The 22,454-nt window shown below is 37.8% G+C and overlaps 1 protein-coding gene across 29 annotated transcripts in view; it reads left to right on the top strand.

The window, feature by feature from the left end:
* The first annotated feature begins 1,025 nt into the window (after nucleotides 1–1,025).
* The window catches only part of lrrfip1a (leucine rich repeat (in FLII) interacting protein 1a), a 42,043-nt gene continuing 20,614 nt past the window's right edge, over nucleotides 1,026–22,454 (top strand). For 14 of the 29 annotated variants that reach the window (XM_067515197.1, XM_067515192.1, XM_067515188.1 and 11 more), the window contains exons 1-2: nucleotides 1,031–1,659; nucleotides 17,629–17,715. In XM_067515197.1, coding sequence (XP_067371298.1) covers nucleotides 1,570–1,659; nucleotides 17,629–17,715 — 177 coding nt within the window. In that variant the 5' untranslated portion in view covers nucleotides 1,031–1,569. Of the gene's footprint in view, nucleotides 1,660–2,884; nucleotides 2,926–17,628; nucleotides 17,716–22,454 lie in introns of all 29 variants that reach the window. The other 15 variants (XM_067515204.1, XM_067515203.1, XM_067515202.1 and 12 more) reach the window with 7 other exon arrangements.

Genomic DNA, 22,454 nt, shown 5'->3' with positions numbered 1-22,454 from the left:
CCTGAACAAATTTTCGTTTAGCCTGTTGTGATTTTTTTACGTTAATCACCTTGTGAGAGAACAGCATGCTATGCTCAAAACAAATACTACCCAAAATCAATACAGGTGTATCATTTAATTTTCTTTTTATTCACATTTACGCAGTAGCCTAACTCTTCTGGAAATGGGGTTTGTAATATAAAAATAAAAAAATAAAAGAACATGTAGGAATCTTCATCTACCAGTTAAAAAATTAAACTACATGTGTGTAGCTGTTTTTTTTTTAACTTGATAGAAAATTCATATGACTTTAGACTTAAGGCAGAGTCTAAAATATCAATATAGTGTAAACAGTATACTGTGCTATTACATCAAGATTATGGGATCTACATTATGTTTTACTGGCAACTTTTCAAAACTGAGTTCTTGTCTAGCCCTTTAAGAAACACAAGAACTAAGTGGTCATCTTTAAAAATAGCAGAGAATGTGTGAGAGGCTGCTATAGACCCGAAGCCCTGAACCCCCGAACAGGTTTGGAGTCATGTCCAGGGATTGATGTTGCATTCAATGGCTCTGAGAAAACTCCTGACCCTGACACACTCTGGTGTCTTTTTTTAATTGTAGAAAATGAGGAAATGAAATCCACACTTTGATACACTAGCAGTTAATACTCTTATTCTACTAGTGTAAGTGAAAACAAATTAACAACTGTTAATTTAATCTGAAATGTAGCTATGCTGTGCTAACTGTAGACATTGAAGCTTGAAGAATATTATTTTGAAATGTAAATTTTTAAGTAGGTCTATCTTGGCTTTAAATGTTGCAAAACACTTTTTTGATTTCAGATAGTTATCTGCAGAAATACTAGTACTAATAGCACACAAGAATAATAAATTATATTATTATATTAAATGTAATAATAAATTCCTATTACTAAACGTGGCTTTTTTTCGGGAACAGGAGATACCGATTATCTGCTTTTACTTTGTGGTTCAGTGCCACTGTTACTGTACATTGTTCGCTTTTTATCCGAGTGCACATGAACGCAGCTTGATTGAGTACAGGCTTTTGACGTTCGTCGGAAAAACCATCAGATAGTGGTTTCATACGTCTTTCTAATAGATTGAAAAAAAAAACGACACCGTTGTAAAACCTTCAGTTGTAGTTTAGCTACAAAACTTGCTACTTTTTCCAAACTATATGTGTTTGTGACAGACAGGAGAGGACACGGTTAGTGACATAGAACGGTTCGAACTTGCTGGTAAACGCATCAAGAATCGCACGTGGGCCAGATGCCGCTTGTCACCGACACAGTTTGACGCGGACTTCTTCTCTTCGCGACTCGGTGCGTCGCTGCAGAAACACAGGAAGAGGTGTTAAAACGGATGCATGACAAGTGACCGACGCTGTGAACAAACGCAACCAGACGCGGTTTCCTTTTGTATCTCCTCGTCCCCTAACGCGCCAGCTTTTGCGACACATGAGAGCCGCCACCCACAGCCACTACTCTGTTGGGATTATTCAGCGCGCCGTTGGACCACGAGAGTGACTTTTTCCAACTCCAGTCAGTGACTAAGTGTTCGAGCAAACATGGGGACTCAGGGCACAGGTCGGAAAAGGTCCACAAAGAAGGAGAGGTCGACGGCAGAAGACGATGCCCTCAATTTAATAGCGAGAGAGGTGAGTGGAGAAATTCTACAATTGTCTGAAAACATTGGTTAACTCCTCTTCTGCTCTGAACTCTGAAGTGACAAGAGAACTTCCTCTCTACTTCACCCCAACTGTAGTGTATAAACCCAGACCTCCCCCCATATTTCTTTACATTAATTTCCTGTCCTCCTAGCAGCTCTTAGCTTTCTGTTAATACAGCTTGAAAGGACTTGAATCAATTAAAAGCTGCCTGGTAACATATTTGAAAGTCGGGTGTGCTTCGAAGGCTCTTCTTTTGTTTAACCATTTTGTTCCACACCTGAAAACATTTTGGTTCACAAGCCGAAGCACGTGAAGATTTCCCCGTGCACAGGTGCATGTCAGTGAGATAGTGACAGAACGTGATTCAGAACAAATTCATTATTATCTGATATTGTCTGATGTGTGAGAAACTGCGAACACACTGGTGTTAAATGATAAACCTATATAGAACGTTTTTACAAAATGGTACAGGGATATATTTATACCTTAAGTGGGTTTTGTGATTATCATTCTATTAATGAGCAGAAAGGTCAGTCAGTGCTCTACAGTCCATAAATATAGTCAGATCTTTTATAAACATGGCCCACAGCTGATAAAATGGGTTTCTGCACTGAGGAGTAAGCCTTTCATGTGCTAACCTGCAGGGATATTATTTTCCTTTAATAATGAAATTCTGGAGTTAATAGGCACTGAAGCCCTGTTGTGTCATGTTGATATTGTTTCAGGATTTCTAAAGTCTTTGTTATTATCGTAAGCCTAGCTGGGCTAAATTGTTGTTTTTGTGGAAGATATAATGCCTAGTCTGTCTTCAATGCCTAACTCACTCATTTGAAGTCTGATATCCTACACTTTGTCTACACTTGCCTCCCTGAAGTGTAGAACACAGGCTAAAGTCAACACTATTTCAGTTTAATTTCATAGTAAAATACCAACTACCTAGTAAAAACAAGTCAAAACATGACATTTACTGTTACAAAACCTTTTGCTTCTGTCTTTAGCACTAGTGTATTTAGGTCTAATAATAGTTGTGGTTGTCTGTGGTTGTCTACATTGTTTAAAATACTCAGCAATAAATCCTTAACCTATTTTCTTGAAAAAAAAAGTAATTCTGAATCATTGAGAATGGCTCCTGTTGCCTTTTTACATAGTAAAACTTGCATTTTTTTTTCTTTTACAATGAATTTGTTTCATTATAGCGATTACTCTGTTTTAGGATGGCTCTGACAGTTTTCTTCAGTTGGGAGGAAGTTGATTGTGAGTTAACCGAACCCGGATGTTTGAGCAAATTTGCATCACTTATAACTGATATTGTCACACTCACTAGTGATCACTTTTAGCTATAATTAGCCACTGCAAGAGTTTAAATTGAGCAGATGTGTGGCTGTTTGGAATTTATCTACTTTTAACTGCTTAGCTTAATATTTACACCACAGAAGTGTGTCTGAGGTCACACATTCCTGTAGCTGGTAATCATTTCTTGTATGTTTACAGTCGCAGGAATGTTGCGTGGTTGAGGTTTAAGGAGATGGAGAGTTAGATAGAGCTTAGAAACAATTAGCAGAAGAAGCAGCAGCAGCAGCACCACCACAATACTGACAACTGATTCCAGTGCTATTGAGGCCCAGCTCCAACAATAACCAGTAATTGCAGACAGCTTTCTTCACATCTGTACAACAAAAAGAAAGTCTGTGCCTTTAAGTAGCAGAAGGGTCAAGTCCCTCTCTGGCAGACCTGTGACAGGATGGTATGTCAGTCCTGATAAGTTGGCCCGTTCTGCAAAAGAGTTTTAAAAATACACCCTCCTGAAAGATCAGCTGTCGCTGCACCCTAATTTTAGACTGGACCTGTGGGTGGGGGATGGGGATTGAGGATCATCACTGGTCATCCTTTCAGCATGATAATACAAAATCTGTATTAATAGGCACAGTTAAACAAAGTTAGGCTGTATGGTTTATAGCATAGGGTTGGAGATGTGTGTGTGGTGTTAAAGCTGCCATAAAGGTGTGAAGGTTGTCATCCATTATTTTGCTGTATATATGATACTAAGATACTGTTAGTATCGTAGGGTTGAGGGAAACTGCCAGTACTGTAGGGGCTGATCTTAGACCATATGAGAGTAGACCACAGACCAGAAAAGAATGTTAGCACTGAAAACCAACTATGAGCCAACTCCCCAAGTTGGCTTATACTTCAAACGTCAAACAATTTGAATCCAGTTATGAATTATAATCTGTATCATAGCATGAGGATGGCATAATGTGGATGTGCTTTTGTCACAGAACAGCACTGGCCATATTTGCTCATACTTCTTACCAATCAGAGAATTTCAACGATTTCTGCTTGCTCAGTAAGTGTTGGCGCATTTTTTTGTTATTGTAATTTGATAAGAACTAGTATCTGATGGGCTGTGCATTGTCTGTAGAATAGCATATCATAGCATAGAGAGAGCGAGAGAAAGGACTTGGTGGAGTAGAGTGGATTGATTGAGTCTCATGCTAGCACTCGTTTATGTTGCATCTATTAATCCATTATCTGAACCACTTATCCTTAAGCTGTGACAGGGCTTATGTTGGATATTGTAGTAAATACTACATATTTTGCACACACTCCTGAACTGTGAACTGTGGTCTAATCAGACAAAATCACAATCACCTATAAGGTTTACTCTGTGTGGGAAATTAAGACAGTGACTGCGTATCTACTGTAGCTTCAGCCTACATTAGTGATCCAGCATGACAAATGTTAGGTTAACTACTGCAGGTCCATTTTTAATTTTAATTACATGTTACTACAAAAAATGAGGAAGCATATATTTATTTTGGTTTGCTCATTCTACAAAGCTGCTCTTTCCTTCTTTTATGAAAAATCCATACCTCTTGTATTCTGTTTGATATAAATAATTAGGGCTGCAACTAACATATTTTTTTTTGTCAATAAATCTCTTGATTATTTTCAAATTAAGCTCTTATTCAATTTTTTTATTAATATATAACAATAGAATAATGCAATGTCCTGACTCCCCTTGGCTCACTACCATAATATAACATTTTCTAAAGATTTTAATGCATCAAGCATTTTTAATTCGATATAATAATTCAAAATATTCACTGTAGGGAACTATTCCTCCCCCACATAAATAGGCCAGTCTTAACTGGTAGTCTGTGCCTTACAGACTAATATGATGTCTCTCCACAATATAATCAAAGTAAGAGCTTATTCATTCAATTTAAATGAATGTGGTGCAATTTATGTTTTCGAGTAAACAGTTCCGTTTACTTAAGTTAAAATACTGTAACAGAATAGAAGAATGAACATGAAATGGGTCACTGTTACTGATCCCGTCCTGCTCTGTACATAGAGCTATTAGCCAACAAGCTTGTTGTGGTGAACACATGTCGGTGGATGAGGAACTGCGGGCACAGCTGAAATGATCACTTTTATGCACGTTTATGATCGTTAAATTGTTTTTTTTTATGATTTACTCTTATAGATTGTTGATTTAAGAGCACTAGTGTTGTCGGGTTGAGTTAAGAGGTAACTTTGACTTCACCTGAGCTGTCTGGTCCCTCTCTGCTGAGACTTAATTTTGCTCCACCCTCACATCGTCTCACATACACAGAGAGAAGAAGCTGCTCCACAAGTTTTCTTTTACGCTGATCTCTGTGGTGTCTTGCATAATTCATATCCGGTGATTTCAGAACACAAATATTTATATTTTTGTGCTCTAGTTAATCTTTAACAACTAAATCCACGCACCGTGAGGTAACTTTTTTTTGTTGTCCCAAAATTGTCCCAGGTACCAAGTCTTTCAAATCGTTAATTTATAGCCCACCTTGCAACGTGTCAACGCACGTTTTGTAAATCGACGTATTTTTGTAATCGATCAATTGTCGCCCCACCCCTATAAATAATTTATGCTATAGAACAGAAAATATAAAGTTTCTTGCTCTACATGCTCATTAGGAGGAGAATTACCAAGTTCATTGTCTATTGGTGTTTTAATGTGGATGTAGGTAAATCCAGAAACTGACAGTATTTTTTAATGTACCCAACTTAATGTAGACATAGTTTCCTGAAGCATCCAGTACAGTTTAAGTTCGAATAGCACACCTGCTCTGAGCACATACCTTTCCTGTAATTATTAAATTGAACTGGGAAACAGTTTAACTGGACAGCAGCCTTAATAAGTATGGACAAGTATTTTAAGAGTTATGTTGCTAAATGTCTCCCATGTGTTGGTAAGTCAAGTCAACAAGGGTTTCTCTTTCTGACAAATGGTAGATTAAAGTCAAGGTTATTTATTGTCCCTGAATGTCTCATTTGTTGTTGCACCAGGGCTGCTAATGAGAGCTCGTTAAGTAAATTAAAATGATCTGCACTGATATAGTGCTTACTTGTAGCCCAAAGTGCTTTACACTGCTTCTCATTTACACTCTCACACTCGCACACTAATAGGGGAGCTGTTACGCATCTGGCGTGCACTCATCGTGGGCTAAGTGGGCTAACTAGGTTGGGGATCAGTCTGTTGCCCAAGGACACTTGACATGTGACAGGAGAAGCCAGGAATTGAAGCAACAAGCCTGGGATTGGTGGACGACTGCTCATCCTCCTGAGCCACGCTCGCTCCAGCTAACCTATTCCTTTGTTAAATTAAAACCTGATCACAAGGCAGAGGATGGGTTCACTTATGACAAAAGAAGAAATACCTCATTTTTGGGATATTGAGTATTTATATTTTATATTTTGTCTGTTTTTGGGTCCAGGAGCTTCTAGGAGAAGTGGGTGTTTGCACAAATTACTGCTGAAAACAGTGCAGCCCTGATGTTCTGTATTATAAGAGTCAATTTATAATATTTTGCCCTGTGTACAGTGTTTTATTGGAACACAAAATTAAGTTATTGACTGAGAAACACCAGTCCACCATAAAACACAACTAATTATTAATTCAATACCTACTTTCAAAACATTTCCAGAGTTAAGTAAGTAAATTACAGATGTCTAAAATCTTTAGTCCCCGTTATCAAACTCTTCAGTGATGCAGAATCATTGATGATGATTCTCCATTGCTCATGCTCAGCCCACAACAGCTCTTCAGGGTCCTCGTAGTCTTTCTGTGAGTTTGAGGAGACGGTAGGTTTCTGACAAAAGCTCAGTGAATCGGAGATAATTGTATAGGAGTGGATTTGTCGAAAGGGAGGGAAAGCTCATTACACAGGACTCTTTTTGTTCTTACAGTCCTCTACTGTAGATAATAAGCTAATGTGCTACAGTCTGCAAGAGGGACTGAGTTAATCTTTAATACAGGGGACAACCAACACACATTTACACAATGATGGCAAACAAGTCAAACCTCTACTGAATGAATTGCAAAGTTTAAACTTTGTTCTTGTCCAATCTAAACACTGAAGTTCATTTGAAAGTTTAAATGAGCTGAATGTCAAAACATTTTGAATTTTCTGCAATCCCATTTCAGTGACTCAAACAGCTGTACCAATCAGAATCTGGCTAAAGAAGTTTGAGATTTTCCAGAGAACACCCATTATGCTGTAAGGTACTTAAACAAGCATTAATGGTCTACACAATTAGCTGTTGTTTCCTCATGAGTATACACAAACTGCTGGCTTCAGTTGGGCTAGGCTTGCCTGACTCACGTCTCCTTAAAAGGATGTGGAGCCACTGTGTGCATTGGCTTCCTCTTGATGACATCATGATGTGCACAGCCCATGCAGATTGTTATCACAAACTCCTTCCTGTTTATTCACCATGGCTGTGATTTTTCTTTTCTTTTCCAAAGCTTAGGGAACAGTGAGGGGTACGGCTCTGTGAGGATTGAGTGCAGGTAATACAGTTTATCAAAGTGGGTACACTGAAGGTGCTGTTCCACTGTACTTGATAGACATTTTGATTATATTTTTTTATATAATTTTTTTTATTTATGGATATCTTCTTGCTATAATAACTTAATATACTCCCAAATCAACCTGGAATAACATTTATTTTTTTAGCTTATTCCTTACTCTGTAAGGTTTACCTTTGTGACTTTGTGAGCTGCTCTTTCATTTTTCCCTTGAATTCTGCAGAAAGCTGACGCAGCACTGTTTTTGAAAAATATTTCCGTCTTGGGATTTACCTAAAGTCGGCCACTTTCACTAGTTTTGTTAACCCTGTTTTTACAACTTTTAATAAGCATTGTTTTTCACAACATATATATTTGAGCTCTTAACATAATGAGTAATGACTCACAAGGTAAATAGGAGCAACAACTGTTGATTGCAGTTTAGGACCCTAAACTTTAGTACTGAATAATATTATCCTAATATTCAATGGTTTAGTAATGTAACGTTTTCAATCCATAGATACACATATCATCCTTGTTGGCTCTGTAACCAAATATTACAAAGCAATTAACCCCAGAGCTGCTGAAATTATGTGTTAGGTACATTTTTAGAGGCTTGTTAAAGTAAATCAACCTACAACCATTATTATTATTTTTTTTTAAACCTGTTAACATAGTTTTTTCCCAACTTTCCACTAGAACATTGCTGGCTAAGTAGTATTGTGATGGTTGAAAACATAAAAACAACAGAAATAACTATCAAGTCAAAAGGTTATTCTAATAGAATGGCATTTTCAGCATTAAATCATGGTTACACTGCTAACTTTTTACTGACAGATAGAAAACTTATTTCTTTCTACATACCACATTTTCTAATCCAAGAAGACTTCAATCAGCATAAGTATTGTAAAAAGAAAGCTGACTTGTAGTAGCTTCAAGGGGCCATTAGCTGTTTCTCATGGCCCATCAAACCCATGGCCCTTTTTTTCCCTTTGAGATTCGGTTTAGAGATGTAGTCTCACTTTTAGATCAATGAACTCCCTTAAATGTTTGGACATAATTGTGTGCCATAGGAAATAACCTGCCACACACGTGCACAGTAGCCTAGTAATGGGTGGCAAGTAGTCTGAAAAGTACGGCTGCCCCCCAGTCACATTTTTGACTATTTTTGGAATTGGTGCACCTAGTTCTAAAAATTAAGTCACACTGAGTATATTCCCCCCTCGGTTGTCTTTTGGTGTAATCATCATTGTATATAGCATTAAACAAAGGGGGAGGGATTGGCCCCACATTTCAGTACTATTACAAACTAAACTGAAAGTGATCGTAAGATCCTTGGAGTGACAGTGTATGTCAGTTCCATGGGCACAGAAGTGTACAATGTCAATGCTTGAGTGTAGGCTCGATGGAAAAACATCTAAGAACCGTCTGTCATTTTCGCAGATTAGAAAACTGATGGAAAAAATATTGGTGCATGTAGGCATTGTTGTTGACCTCAACGTTTCTTACTACCTATGTGCTGACAGTTGAATAGCCACTGATCAGAGGGCTTAAGCAGCAGCTGCACTGAGGGTGCAGAAGTACTACATGCTGCAGCATATTCTCCCCGTAAAGGGACTGCTCACAGGATGGTGAAATGCCAGCAGAGCCAGCTTGTGCTATAGCCAACATAGCCTGTAGAAAGTGACAGAAGCCAGTGGTGTCTGTTTAAGCGTCACTGCGTAAGTGCTGTCTGTCTCACGCTAACAAACAAATATATAGGGTCACAGCTTACTGTACATCAGTTGCAGGGTTGACAGGATATGCATGTCTCTAATTTGTGTAAGAGAAGGACATTGTGCAATTCATTTTTTTTTTTTAACAATTTATTTTTTCTCTGTCTACGCTGCACAGAAAACCAGACATACATTCCAGGTTACTCTGGCACCAATAAAGTTATCTCTGCATTGGAATTTCCAGCAAAATCAAAATATTGTTATATTTGGAGAATCATGACATTGTTTATGGTGTTTTAAGTTGATTAATATAGCAAAATTAATTTTGCTTTTAAAATGCATATTTTAATTTCAACTTTATTTATATAGTGCCACTTTACAACAAAGTCATCTCAAGGGATTTTACAGAACAAAGTCAAGAGTATAAAGATGTATAAAGAAAATCAGACAAATCCCTCTTGAGCAAGCACTAGGCAACAGTGGAAAGCACAAACTCCCTTTAACGGAAGAAACCTCCAGCCGAACCAGGCTCAGGGTGAGCAGCCATCTGCCTTGACCGGTTGGGGTGAGTGGAAAGTGAAGAGAGAAAAGAAAAAGAGCAACAAAAGCAACAACAAAAAACCAGGCAGGTTTTGTTTGACCAGTAGCTGCACACTGGAAAACACACAGCTTCAAAGCCGGGGACACCTCCAGAAAGGGACAGAGAGAGGGGGACAGAGAAGGAGAGACGACTATGGGAGAAAAACACAAACTTAATATCATACAGTGTTGACAACTGTCGGGTGAGAGGAGAGAAGAGAGGGACAAGAGGAGGAACGGAGATCAGTGCATTGGGGAGTGGGTCCCCCAGCAGTCTAAGCCTATAGCCGCATAACTATAACTAACTATAAGCTTTATAAAAGAGGAAGGTTTTAAGCCTAGACTTAAAAGTAGAGAAGGTGTCTTCTTCCCGAATCTGAACTGGGAGCTGGTTCCACAGGAGAGGAGCTTGATAGCTAAAGGCTCTACCTCCCATTCTACCTTTGGAAATTCTGGGAACCACAAGTAGGCCTGCATTCTGGGATCGAAGTGGTCTACTGGGATGATATGGTGCTATGAGGTCTTCTATATACGATGGAGCCTGATCATTCAGAGCTTTATATGTAAGAAGCAGGGTTTTAAATACTATTCTACATTTAATGGGAAGCCAATGAAGAGAAGCTAATGAAGGTAAAATATGATCTCTCTTGTTAATTCGAGTCAGCACTCTTGCTGCAGCATTTTATATTATTTGGAGGCTCTTTAGGGAGTTACTGGGACATCCTGAAAGTAGGGAATTACAGTAGTCCAACCTAGAAATAACAAATGCATGGACTAGTTTTTTGGCATCAGTAGGTGGAAAAAGGCTGTTCTAGAGATTTTATATTATATGTGAGGTAAAGGACAAATCCTAGTCAAAAATAACTCCAAGTTCCTTGCAGTAGTACTGGAGGCCAGACTTATGCCATGTAGAGTAACGATGCAATAGGACATCATATTTCTGAGATTTTTGGGCCCAAATACTATGACTTCAGTTTTTTTTTAGTTTAGATGTAAAAGAGCCAGGCCTTTATGTCTTGTAGGTATGCTTGAAGCTTGAATGTATGGATTGATTTCTAATAATGTTGCCTACAGAAAATATGTATAAAGAAATATTTTCCTGAACCTAGAATCTCGTGGAACTCCATAACTAACCTTTAGTGTACATGGAGGATTTATCATTAACCTAAAAAATGGAATCTCTGATAGATAATCTTTAAACAAAACTAGTGCTGTTCCTTTAATCCCAATTTCATGTTCCAGTCTCTGTAATAAAATGTTGTGATCAATGGTGTTTGGTGACAGGGTTTTTTATGTAATGGTTTAATTACAGCTACCTTATAGGCCTGTGGTACACAGCCTGTTTCTAAAGATAGATTGATGATATCTAATACAAATATATCTATTAAGGGTAAAGCTTCCTTGAATAGTCTAGTTGGAATAGGGTCTAGGAGATAGGTTGTTAGTTTAGATGAGGGAATAGTTAAAGTTAGCTCAGAGAGATCTATGGGTAAAAAGCAGTCTAAGAGGGACATTCTAGCACTGCTGTACATGAAGATCTATCTGTAATATTTGGGGGGAGGATCTGGTGAAATTTCCCTAATGGCTTTAAGTTTATTTGTAAAGAAAATCATGAAATCATTGCTGCTCAGAGTTAAGGGAATATTAGGCTCAGCAGAACTATGGCTCTTAGTCAGCCGGGCTACAGTGCTGAACAGAAACCGGGGGTTGTTCTTGTTTTCTTCTATTAATGATGAATAATATGCTGTTCGGGCATCACTGAGAGCTTTTTTGTACTTTTTTAAACTGTTTTTCCAGGCTAAATTAGATTCTACTAACTTAGTGGAATGCCACTTCCTATCTAACTTTTGTATGGCCTGCCCATGGAGATCACCCCTATTGGTTAAGTGCCTCCTTTTTCAGAGGAGCAACAGTAGTATATAGAGTATTTTATGTAGTGAGGCTGCAGAATTATCAACAAGATAATCAGTTAGTACAGGAGTAAATTTAAGGTGGCTTCTTTCCATTGTATTGGAATATGGTAAATATGCCATACCATATTTAACATATGGTAAATAAAGCAAATGATGAAAGAATTTAAATTTGTTCACAGCATTTTCACTTATCTACCTGTTGTAATGAAAAATTAGAAAATGGTCAGACAGAAGAGAATTATGAGGAAATACAGTTACATTATCAGTTTTGATGCCATATGTAAGAACAAGGTCTAGGGTGTGACTAAATCAGTGAGTGGGTTTATTTACATTTTGATAAAAGTCCATTGAATCTAATAATGAGTTAAATGCAGTGTTGAGGCAGTTACTGTCATTATCTTACATGAATGGGGAAGTCACCCACTATTATGACTATCTGTATTAAGCACTACATTGAATAGAAAATCTTAAAATTCAGTTGAGCCTAAGAGTGAGCCTCTCAAATGAGTTATAAATATGTTTAGGTCTAGGGTTTATTGCTAAGCTTGAGTGAAAGATTGCTGTTACTCCTCTACCTTGGCCTGTTTCACTGCCCAAAGGCAAGTATTAAACTATTTTCATATGTATGTGTAACACCCCATGGAAGCAGAATGTTATAAATTATCTGTTGGAAATAAACATGTCAAAGAGATCGTGTTGATGTTTCTGCAACTGATCTGTTATTAATTGTGCTCACAGAGCTGTTATGTAACTTCCTTTGAGGTCTTGCTTGCTCCCATCATGCTTCAGCAGCATTGAGAGTTGCAGCATAAAATGCCTGAAGCACTATGGTCAGGCTGCCAAAGCTTCTTATTACATCCAAAAGGAAAAACAAAAATGAGCTCCACAGTATGGGGCATTTATAAAAAAAAAAAAGTTGGTAACATCTGCCAAAGTATCTCAAATGATGGTCTTACAGAGTGTCATAAATTATAGTATTGTTCTAATAAAACTAAAATTTCTTTGAGAGGAATTCCTCCTATCTTTTAATTGGGTGGCAAAGATTTTCTAGTTTCCATTTTAACTGTTTTTAACTTTAATGTCAGAACAAGACCACTTGGTAATCTTATGTTTGGATCTCAGTTAAAGCATAGAATACGGGGGGGGGGGAACTTTGATGTACAGTTTCCTTGGTTTCACCACATTGTTTCAATGTTAAACCCCCAGCTGCCTGTGCTGTTTTATTTTTAGAAATGTCTGAAGCATATTATTTACTTTACCCCTGGCCTGAAGTAGCCTGCACAGTTGCTAACCACTTTGTTTGCACTGCTGAGAGCTCTACAGCTGTTCTTCGTGTTTGTGGTGCAGCCTGAGGTCGACATGAATGGCTGTGTCAGTGGAAGCAGGCAGCAGGGCAGAACTAGGACTTTCAAGAACAGTTAAAGGCATTTCATGAATGTGCAGAGCTAGAATGAGCCTGCATTAATATGCCTTTCAGGCTAGAAACATTTTAATTTGCTGCCTTTTGTTATTAGTATATGTTATTGTGAAGTATTACACCTTACTTTTTTTGCATTTTGTGTTTGATAAATGAAACCAGTTTTTCCCAACAAAAACGTTGGTAGGTACTGTATGTTATTTCACTGATTTAGCATGTGTTAATGGGACTACTTTCAACAGGTGACTCACTGATAAGTAAATTGAGTGATATAATGAAACAAGTCAACAGGACCATTTCCATGCAACCAAGCAAACGCCATCAAGTGATAAGGACTTTGTGAAATGATTAAAATACGGCCTTAGAGTTGTTTGTTGTTGTTTTTTTTTTTAAAGAAAATACAAAAATGTATGTTAGATTTATGTCTTTATCATGGAAAATCAAAATTGCCTACAAATCCAGTTTCCAGCGGGGTCTTGTTTTTACGTATTTTATGTATTTTCACAAACGTGTAAAAACGTAGTCGCACTGCGTAGCTGCATGACATAAAAGTTCTATTAATGATCTAAAATGTCCTTGTGAGGGGGAAAAAAGTTCTTACAGTTGACTCATGTTTGCGGCTATACAGTGAGTGGAGCTTTTTTTTTTACAGCCACTCCCTTTTGCAAAGAGGAAACAAGTTTTATTTATTTTTTTTTTTCTTTATTTTTCTTTCATTTGGTCATCAACAACCTCAACTGGATAAAAAAAACAAACTTAATTATCTTAATGGTCCCACTCGTTTAAACTGACTCAAACTCCCAGATGGTCAGAAAGTTATTTCTGTTTGGTGTTTTTGTGGAGCCTGTCAGCACTCATGGTCATTAAAATGCCGTCCCATTTTTGTTTTGGAAGACTGGCATACAGGGCGTGGGAATTCAGCTCACTGGAGACAGAGTCCGACTAGGCTGGCATTTAGTTCTGGTGACACTTGACTCAAGACTCAGTGCCCTCAGGGATTGTCAATGGACACATAGGGTCAGGTTGACAGAATCCAGGCTAACACACCTGTACTCTGCAGTCACATCAGTTTGTTGCATGAACATTATAGGGTCATGGAGTAAAATTTAAAATCTCTGTGTGACTAAAGAATTTTTCCAATATTTCTAAATTCTGTAGAAAGTTAGACATTGTCAACTTAAAAAGCCACTATAACATTTTGAAAGTCTTAATTTCTAGTCAAGTCAGCCTTGGTTATATCCAAGTAACAATTCTTAAAGCCTTCATTTTTGTAATGAACTAGCTCATTGGCTCTCTGGAGGACAGTCACCCCATTGAAATTGTGCTGAATTAGAGCAGTTTTGAGAGAACCTGAGTCCATGTAGGTCATTATAAATAGATGTGAAGAAGGAGGGGAAAAAAACGTGTCAGTCTGTCTTTTGGCCTAGTTATGTGTCTGTATAACTAGAGGCAGTTACAATAAACACTCATAAATACAATGTGGGAAAACACAGATGCTCCAGAATACTACTCATTTAAAATGGCTGACATCATGGTGTAGTTTGCAAAGTAGGCAAAAATTATGTTTACATAAAGACTTTTTGGAATGTATTTGCCTGGCCATTTGTCTAAACTGTTTAGTAGGCAAGGTGGGTGGCACTAAGACACATCAAGGACAGTTTAGTGTTGTCAGGTAAGTAATCAACCTCAGAAAATAATTGAAAATTCACATTTTCATCACTACAATGCTATTTTTTTTTTAATTTAATTGATCCTGATTAAGTGGGTTTTTAGGTATACACAACACAACACTCTGTGCACCTTTCAGTTTTGATCAGGTTTTTGGAGCTGCTACATTACAACTTTACTAAAATTATAATTGTGGCTGCAGATATACTATTAGTAAAAACAATATTTATTTTTTTTTGAGATCTCGCCTTTCACACTTTACTGTTTTTTTTTTATATATTTTTTGATCTGATCATACTGAACTTCCCCTGGATTCTGTATTACACAATAAATGATTACAAGGGGATTATCAAGTGTAGTAGATCAGTAATGGTTTTGAAAAAAGCTGTCAGGACAGTTTGAAACTGCCTGCTGGTTTTTGGGTGGGGTGCATCTGCAAAATCGCAATAAAGTGTCATTGAACTTGTTAATATTGTCTTTCTCCTGACAAATACCCCACTTTATCATTGTGCATAAAATGTGGTACTGTATATCCCACCCATTTGACAATAGTGTCAGTGAAATTTTCATTTTCGTCTCATTTGAATGAAGTTGTGCAGCTGGTTTTGTATACTCGTGGAAAACTGGTGAATCTGACAAGCTGTTTGCAAATAAGCTCTTAACCCATGAGCTTTTTGTTATATGGAGTGAGGAATGGTGCTGTGTTCTACATCTCTGTTCTGGCTTTGTTAATGAAGGATTTCAAGGGCTATATTTATGTTGCTGAGGGCAGAAAGTCTGATGTCATTTCACTGCAGTCTTATCGCCTTTAGGGTCATGGAAGACAGATACTTCAGTGCAGATATATCAGCAAAGACACAGCATTAGACTTTTTAATGGGTCTAAAAGCCAACGGCACAAATGTTAAGAATTTTAGGACAATGAGCAATGATTGACTTGAAGTAAATTCCATTTACATACTCATTGAGTTAGCCACAGGGAGAACAGGACTCATAGAAGAGTGTTGCTGAAGCATTTCCTTCATTTGTAAGTGCATTGAAGAGCTTTGAAACATTTTGGTGCTTTATATAACCCTATGAAGTAATGGTGTTCACTGAGGAGAGCTATGCCCTGGTACCCATTTATAAGCAGGATGTTCATAGTGGCCCCATTTACTGCATGGTACGACGCAACTCGACTGATGCAGCAACAAGCCTGTTATTCCAACAGTCTAAGCATTTTCTACACCACTGGGACAAAAATAATGGATTAATGCAGGATGGACATAAGTTATCAAGTCTGTTGATTTTGTGACACCCATTATTAAAACTGGTTGTTTTTTCTTCCTCCTTGACACTGCAGACATCAGCAATAAGGACAGATTTATACAAACGTGATAACTCAGTGATACAAATATAGGGGACCGACTTTAATGTCGCAAAGTCAAGAAAACAACTGCAAAATGTTGTACTTCAAGGGGGGTGCTAAGATGAAAATGGAACAAGTCTTTTATACATCCCTATTGTCCAACATGGAAAAGTTACAACTTGCGTTATTATTTTTAATAACTTGAAGGATGAGTGCTCAACCTCAGCCTGCCACCAGTGTTATAGCATATTCTGATATTATGTGACCGGTAGAAGTGCAAAAACTAAAGCAGTGATAAAATGTGTTGTGACTTAATTCATTCCCATGTCTCATTTTATATGCTAATATTAAACATTACTGTATGCAGGTATTGATGTATTTACTACAGCCACACTGATGTGAACAGAGCTAGATGGGTAAATCAACAGATCATAGCTTTGTTTGGTGTGTATGCTGATAAATAAAATGTCCTCTACTTTTAAAATGTAATAGTTTATAAAATAAGTATAGTATATATCATTATGTAATTTCTAAATTATCTGGTATAACATCTTTTAATATGAGTATTGTTCACAAATATCCAGTCTTGGTCATCTATAGATAATATTGATCTTTTCACGTCTCATTACTTAACCAGCATAAATCTTCATAATCAAATATCCTTACTACAAGGATATATTGGAATGTCATGAGATTATTGTTTAAATCTTTTTTTACTTTTACTATTGTTAATATTTTTATATTCTTGCAAACTAGTTTTTTAATGTGTGTGTGTGAAAACACTTTCCTTTGTTACTGACTCTTTGTTATTTTTCCTGTTAGTCAGTCATAATGACTGGCATTGGAGAAATGCTTCAATGCAATGGTAGGAGGGGTTACAGTGACCCCGCCTAGAGGCCAACAGGCTGCAATCACACAGTGTCTACCACAAAGTTAGAGGAAGGAAATGCTTACACACAGTCTGTAATGCACACATACAGTACACGCTCTGAGAGAGATCCTTTTAAGGAAAAGGCCCTGCTCTCGCCAGAGTGCTGAGTGGAGCAAAGGCAATGTCTCAAATATAGAAATATAAATACACCCATTCACACACTGTTACTTTTAGTATTCTCACAAGACTGTATACTTCTAAATACAGCCCACCAGGTGCATTCAGAATCTATTTGGAACCTAATATTCTGCTACATCACTATTAGTCCAGTGTACTGTGACACATGGCAAAGAATACATGTACATTTTAGGAGTATATTGATTTAACCACACAAAACTATTCATTGTGATTTGACAGGTGTCAGTTTAACTTCTGATGCATTTACTTATACGACCCAAAATAATGTGACAAATTTCATATCTCCGGGAGCTCTGCTCAAATGTTCCTCATGTACAGGTGTGTAGGATGTGTCTAATTAAGTCACTGCTGTCTAACTTCTGAATTTCTATTTTCTTTCTGTGTTTCTATTTCTTTCTCTATCCACTCATCAGGCAGAGGCCAGGCTCGCAGCGAAGAGGGCAGCCAGGGCAGAAGCCAGAGAGATCCGCATGAAGGAGCTTGAGAGACAACAGAAAGAGGTACATTTGCAAAATATACTCTGTATGTGGGGGGCTGTGTCTTAGTAAAGCAGTCCATGTCCATGAACCACAAGTTCATTGGTTCACCTCCTGGTTACTTTTGGCCACATATTGAAGCGTCTTTGGAGAAGACACTGAATAACTTAAACCACTGGTGTGTGCCCATTGTTTTTAATCAGCTTTGTATTAAAAAAAAAACATCTGCTAAATGACAAACTGTAATTGTACTCTCACATTTAAACCCACAAAGCAACAATGGACATGACTAACTTCAAAGGAGATCTCTGCCCATAATGTGGCCTGGCATATACTGTTTTGGGCCAAAACAAAAACAGTTTGAGGAAAGTTTTATCCATGCGTGACTTGATGATTTGGCAGAGTTTCTGTATTACCTTAAATAAGTGGAGGATTTCACCAATCGTATTTTTCTTCTGTTAGAAGTTCAGACCTGCATTTCCTGTCAACATTGTCTTATGCTGTTAACCTCTGACTCTTTGATCCTGTGGGTCTTAGGTTAGAGGTGTAAACAGAGTGCCATACCTGGAGCAATGAAGAGCACTGTTAGAGCTCCTCGAAGCCAGATTGTTGTTCATTGACATTACAAAAATTAAGAAAAAAAACCCACCATTATTTAAAGATTTACGATAAACTTTAAAACAGCTATTTGATACATTTTATAAATTGTCATTACAGTGTGTCTAAACTAAATTTTTATCACCTGTTGCTAGGGCTGTGCAGTATAGTTTCATATATGCTCTGTGGGGGCGGCTGTCGCTCAGTTGGTAAGGCAGTCGTCCATGGACCACAGGGTCAGTGGTTCGAATTGACTTACTTGTACCAACCAAATGAAGAAGCATTAAACATTTTCCTGAGGAAAAGCAGTTGTAGTGCAGAGGTTATGCTTCTCTATGAAAATGAAGTGCAAAAATTCTTATTTTCCTAGCTAACATTAGCTTGCAACACAGCTGTAGCTCTAAGCAGCTAATAGGTGCTACTGGCAAATTTTAGGATGAAACATTTTTTTACCAGTAAATCAATTAACCCAACTTAAATTTTAGTACATCTTTGACCAAAATTAACCATTTTAAGACATAAATTTTTTGTCATATTGCACAGCCCAACCTGTTTTTACAAAATGTTATTTACACACCGACAAGTGTTAGGTACTTCTAATTGATTATATATGTGATATGAAATTAGAAATTGTAATGGCTTTTTAATACCACGGCCTGTTTTTGTGCACTGATTGGCAGTGCTGAACTGCCATTGTGATTGGTCCCTCTCACCAGTGCCACTTGGGGACAGTCAACATGTTGAATTGGCTGAAAACCACCAACTGAGGTCAGAGTAGTATAAACTGTGTGCCATGCACCACAAAAACAAGTCTGACAGACTAATATCGACAGCCCCGATTTAACAAATGGCCAAATGTTACCTCAGTGTTTTCAGGGCCCTTAGGCTAGACCATCAGAGTTCAAGTTCAAGTTTGTGTTATTTACAAATCAATAAACAAGATGCACCTGAACACAGTTTGAAGTGCCACAACATGTTTTCTCTTTGTCATTATGGGTCAATGGATGTAATTCATAGACAATGTCATTTTTCCATTGAATATCTCTTAAAACAAAGGAAAGGGGTCTGAATCCTTTATGAAGCCTATGTATAAACATTTCTGTTATTTATGTATTTGTTTTCGCTAAGACAGCTCCCCCCTCCCACATCTAAGTAATTTTATCTTCTGAAAATTCTAAATTTTCCCCATTGCAGCTTCTAATCTTTAAGGATTTGCTGTTTTTTTTTTGTCTAATTTAATAGTAATTTGGATTCTCGGCTGTTATAATAAAACAAGCAGTCAGAGTGACCATTGGGTTCTTGGCCACCTCTCTTACTAAGGCCTGGCTGACCAGTTCATGGAGGAGTCCACGTTTTGCCAAACATCTAACATTTCAGAATTATGGAGGTCATTATGCTCTTGGGAGCCTGCAATGCAGCAGAATACTTTTTGTAGTCTTTCCCAGATCTCGCCTTGTAAAAAAATCTTGTCTCTTAGCTCTGTAGGCAGTTCCTTTTAACTTTGTGGCTTTTGCTCTGATACAGTACGCATTGTCATCTGTGATGACTTCTATAGATAATTGTGTGCCTCTCTAAAATCATGGTCAATAAATTAAATTTACAACTGGTGGACTCAAGTCAGTCAAGGTGTACAAACATCTCAGCAATGATCACGAGAATTGACTCACGAGAGTATTGTTGCAAAGAGTTTGAATATTTATGCCAGTGTGATATTTCAGTTTTTACTTTTTCATACATTTACAAACATTTCTAAAATTCTTTTTATTTTGTCTTAATAGGGGACTGAGTGTAGATTAGCGAGAAAAATTGTATTTTTCTTGTTACATTACATTGCAATGTATTTCACTTATAGAAAATTAAGCCAAATATCTGAAAGATCACCAAACATAAATGGCCACATTACAAACCTTGTCCTTTTTGTCATTAAAAAATGTTGGTCTTTTTTTTTTTTTACAGAGATTTGTAGCCTTTTCTTAAGAAATGTTAAGATTTTCACCACTAGCAGCATTTAAATATTCAGCAATCATTACTATGAATAATGGTTGTTGAGCCCAAGCAAGAACAATCTATATGTGCGGACACACACATAAACACACCAGACTTAGCTTAATAATGAACCTTGATCCAGTGCGTGCACGTGGGTGTGTGTGTGTGTGTGTGTGTGGGTGTGTGTGTTAAACCCCAGCCAACTTCTAAAGTAGCTTAACATGTCGTGTTTCAAGCGGCTGAGAAGCAGTTGTTGTTGACATGAGCAATGGGTGGCTGCACTCAAACTCACCTTTGGGACGTTTGTGTATTTTCTCACACGCTGAAGATAGGACTTCTAGGTGGATTGCTTGCTCTATATCAGCACACAAAAGTTCTGTGCTTACGTCTGTAGATTGGACCTGAAATTTCAGCAATACATCCTGTTTTGTGATCTCACATACATGACTCGGTGTCATCTTTCTTGCTGACTCCTTAAAGATGCAAACTTTCTTGGTAACCTGAGGGCAGCAGGACGGCCGGACGTCGGCTAGCAGGGAGGGGGCTGAGGGCTGCCCTCACCGGGCGCCCAGCGACCCCTCCGATCAAGAAAGGGAGTTCGGTGAGTTGAATAGAACAGGCGCAAAGATAAGCTGATTGTATAACTCGCTTGATGAATGGGCTTATGATGGCGCCTGGCTAAGTTGCTAATTGGGTGTCCAGACATGTAGTGATCTGCCATAGACAAGATCAGTTGTGTTCATTGAATTTAATAATATAACTTCATTGATCTCCCGGTGAGGGGGGGGCTGTGGCACAGTAGGTAGAGCGGTCTCCACCAATGCCACAGATGTTCCTTTGATCCCCGGCTCCTCCGGTATCATGTCGGAAGTGTCCTTGAGCCAGAGACTGAACCCCAACTTAGTTGCTCCCAGTGAGTGTTGGCTACCTGCATAGCAGCTCCTCTATCGGTGTGTGTTCTTGTGAGTGCGAATGAGTGAATGAGAAGCAGTGTAAAGCACTTTGAGTACCAATAGGTAGAGCGCTATAGAAGAGCAGACCATTTAATATTTCATTTAAACATTTAGTTTTTTTTATTAATGCTGCTTTTTGTGACATGTTGAAATGGAGAATTGGAAAGTTGTAGGTAGGTGTAGTTATTTATCTAGTGTAATTAAGGCTCAGTGTGTGTATGTTTCTTATCACTGATGATAGACAAATAGGGACTTCTTACTCAGTAAAATTGTAAATTTTGCACATTTGTTTTGTACTCTTAAAGCAGTTTATCACAGTCTTAATGTTTTAGAGCCTCTTTGCACCCCTCAGCATTTCTGATATGAAATTTATGAAATCTGGCTTTCATAAGTCTTTCTACAAAGAGGATGACTTTGTTTTCATGCAGTGACAAGACAAATGCAGCAATTTCTCAGATTCTGCTGCAGTAGGAGGTAATCTGTCTGGGTACATGACCTTTTCATCTGTGCCTGTAAATTAAGAGCAGTAGACCAGTAGGTGCATGAGGCTGTCTTCCTCTCTCTAGGACTGCTGTTGTTACTGAAGTCAAGTGGACAAAGACGTCAGCTGCAAATTAATTTCTGAAGACCAGAATCAAAAAGCATTCTGTATACTGGGTTAGTTTCAATGTATTGGTTCTTGTGACATCCCTAACAAAGTGTCTATCACTGCAAGCATTCACAAGTTTTAGATAGTAGTTCCCATGACTGAAACAATGAGAGTCGCAGACTTGTGACAGGGTAGAGGGAGGAGCATTGTCTAAAATATGATTTACAAAATACGACTGTCACTGCTTAAGTTTACTTACAAGATTTAGTTAAAAACAGTTTCATTTTTACTTTACAGATGGGAAAATTATTGCCATCCTTTCACCCAGCTCTTTTCAAGGAGCGTAAAAATATTTCTTTTATAGGATTACTAGTGTTAATATGGTTAATAATACGTTTTAAATGTGATTTTTCTGTGTTCCAAACAAGAAATGCTGGCTTGTAATCAACAGGAGGGCTCATCACCTAGTAATTTCCTTTCTGAAATTCTGCTTTCTCAAGATCTGTCATAGGGCAGTTGGTTGTCACATGTCTCATATCTGCAGTCATGGGACAAGGGAATTGAAAGTGACACTGCTGTACAGCTTTTTGATACAACCTTAAAAAACCCCATAGGAATAGGTTGGTAACTTAATGTCA

The sequence above is a fragment of the Channa argus genome, chromosome 9, assembly GCF_033026475.1.
Source record: "Channa argus isolate prfri chromosome 9, Channa argus male v1.0, whole genome shotgun sequence".
NCBI classification, from domain to species: Eukaryota; Metazoa; Chordata; class Actinopteri; order Anabantiformes; family Channidae; genus Channa; species Channa argus.
This window is presented reverse-complemented; position numbering and strand designations above follow the sequence as displayed.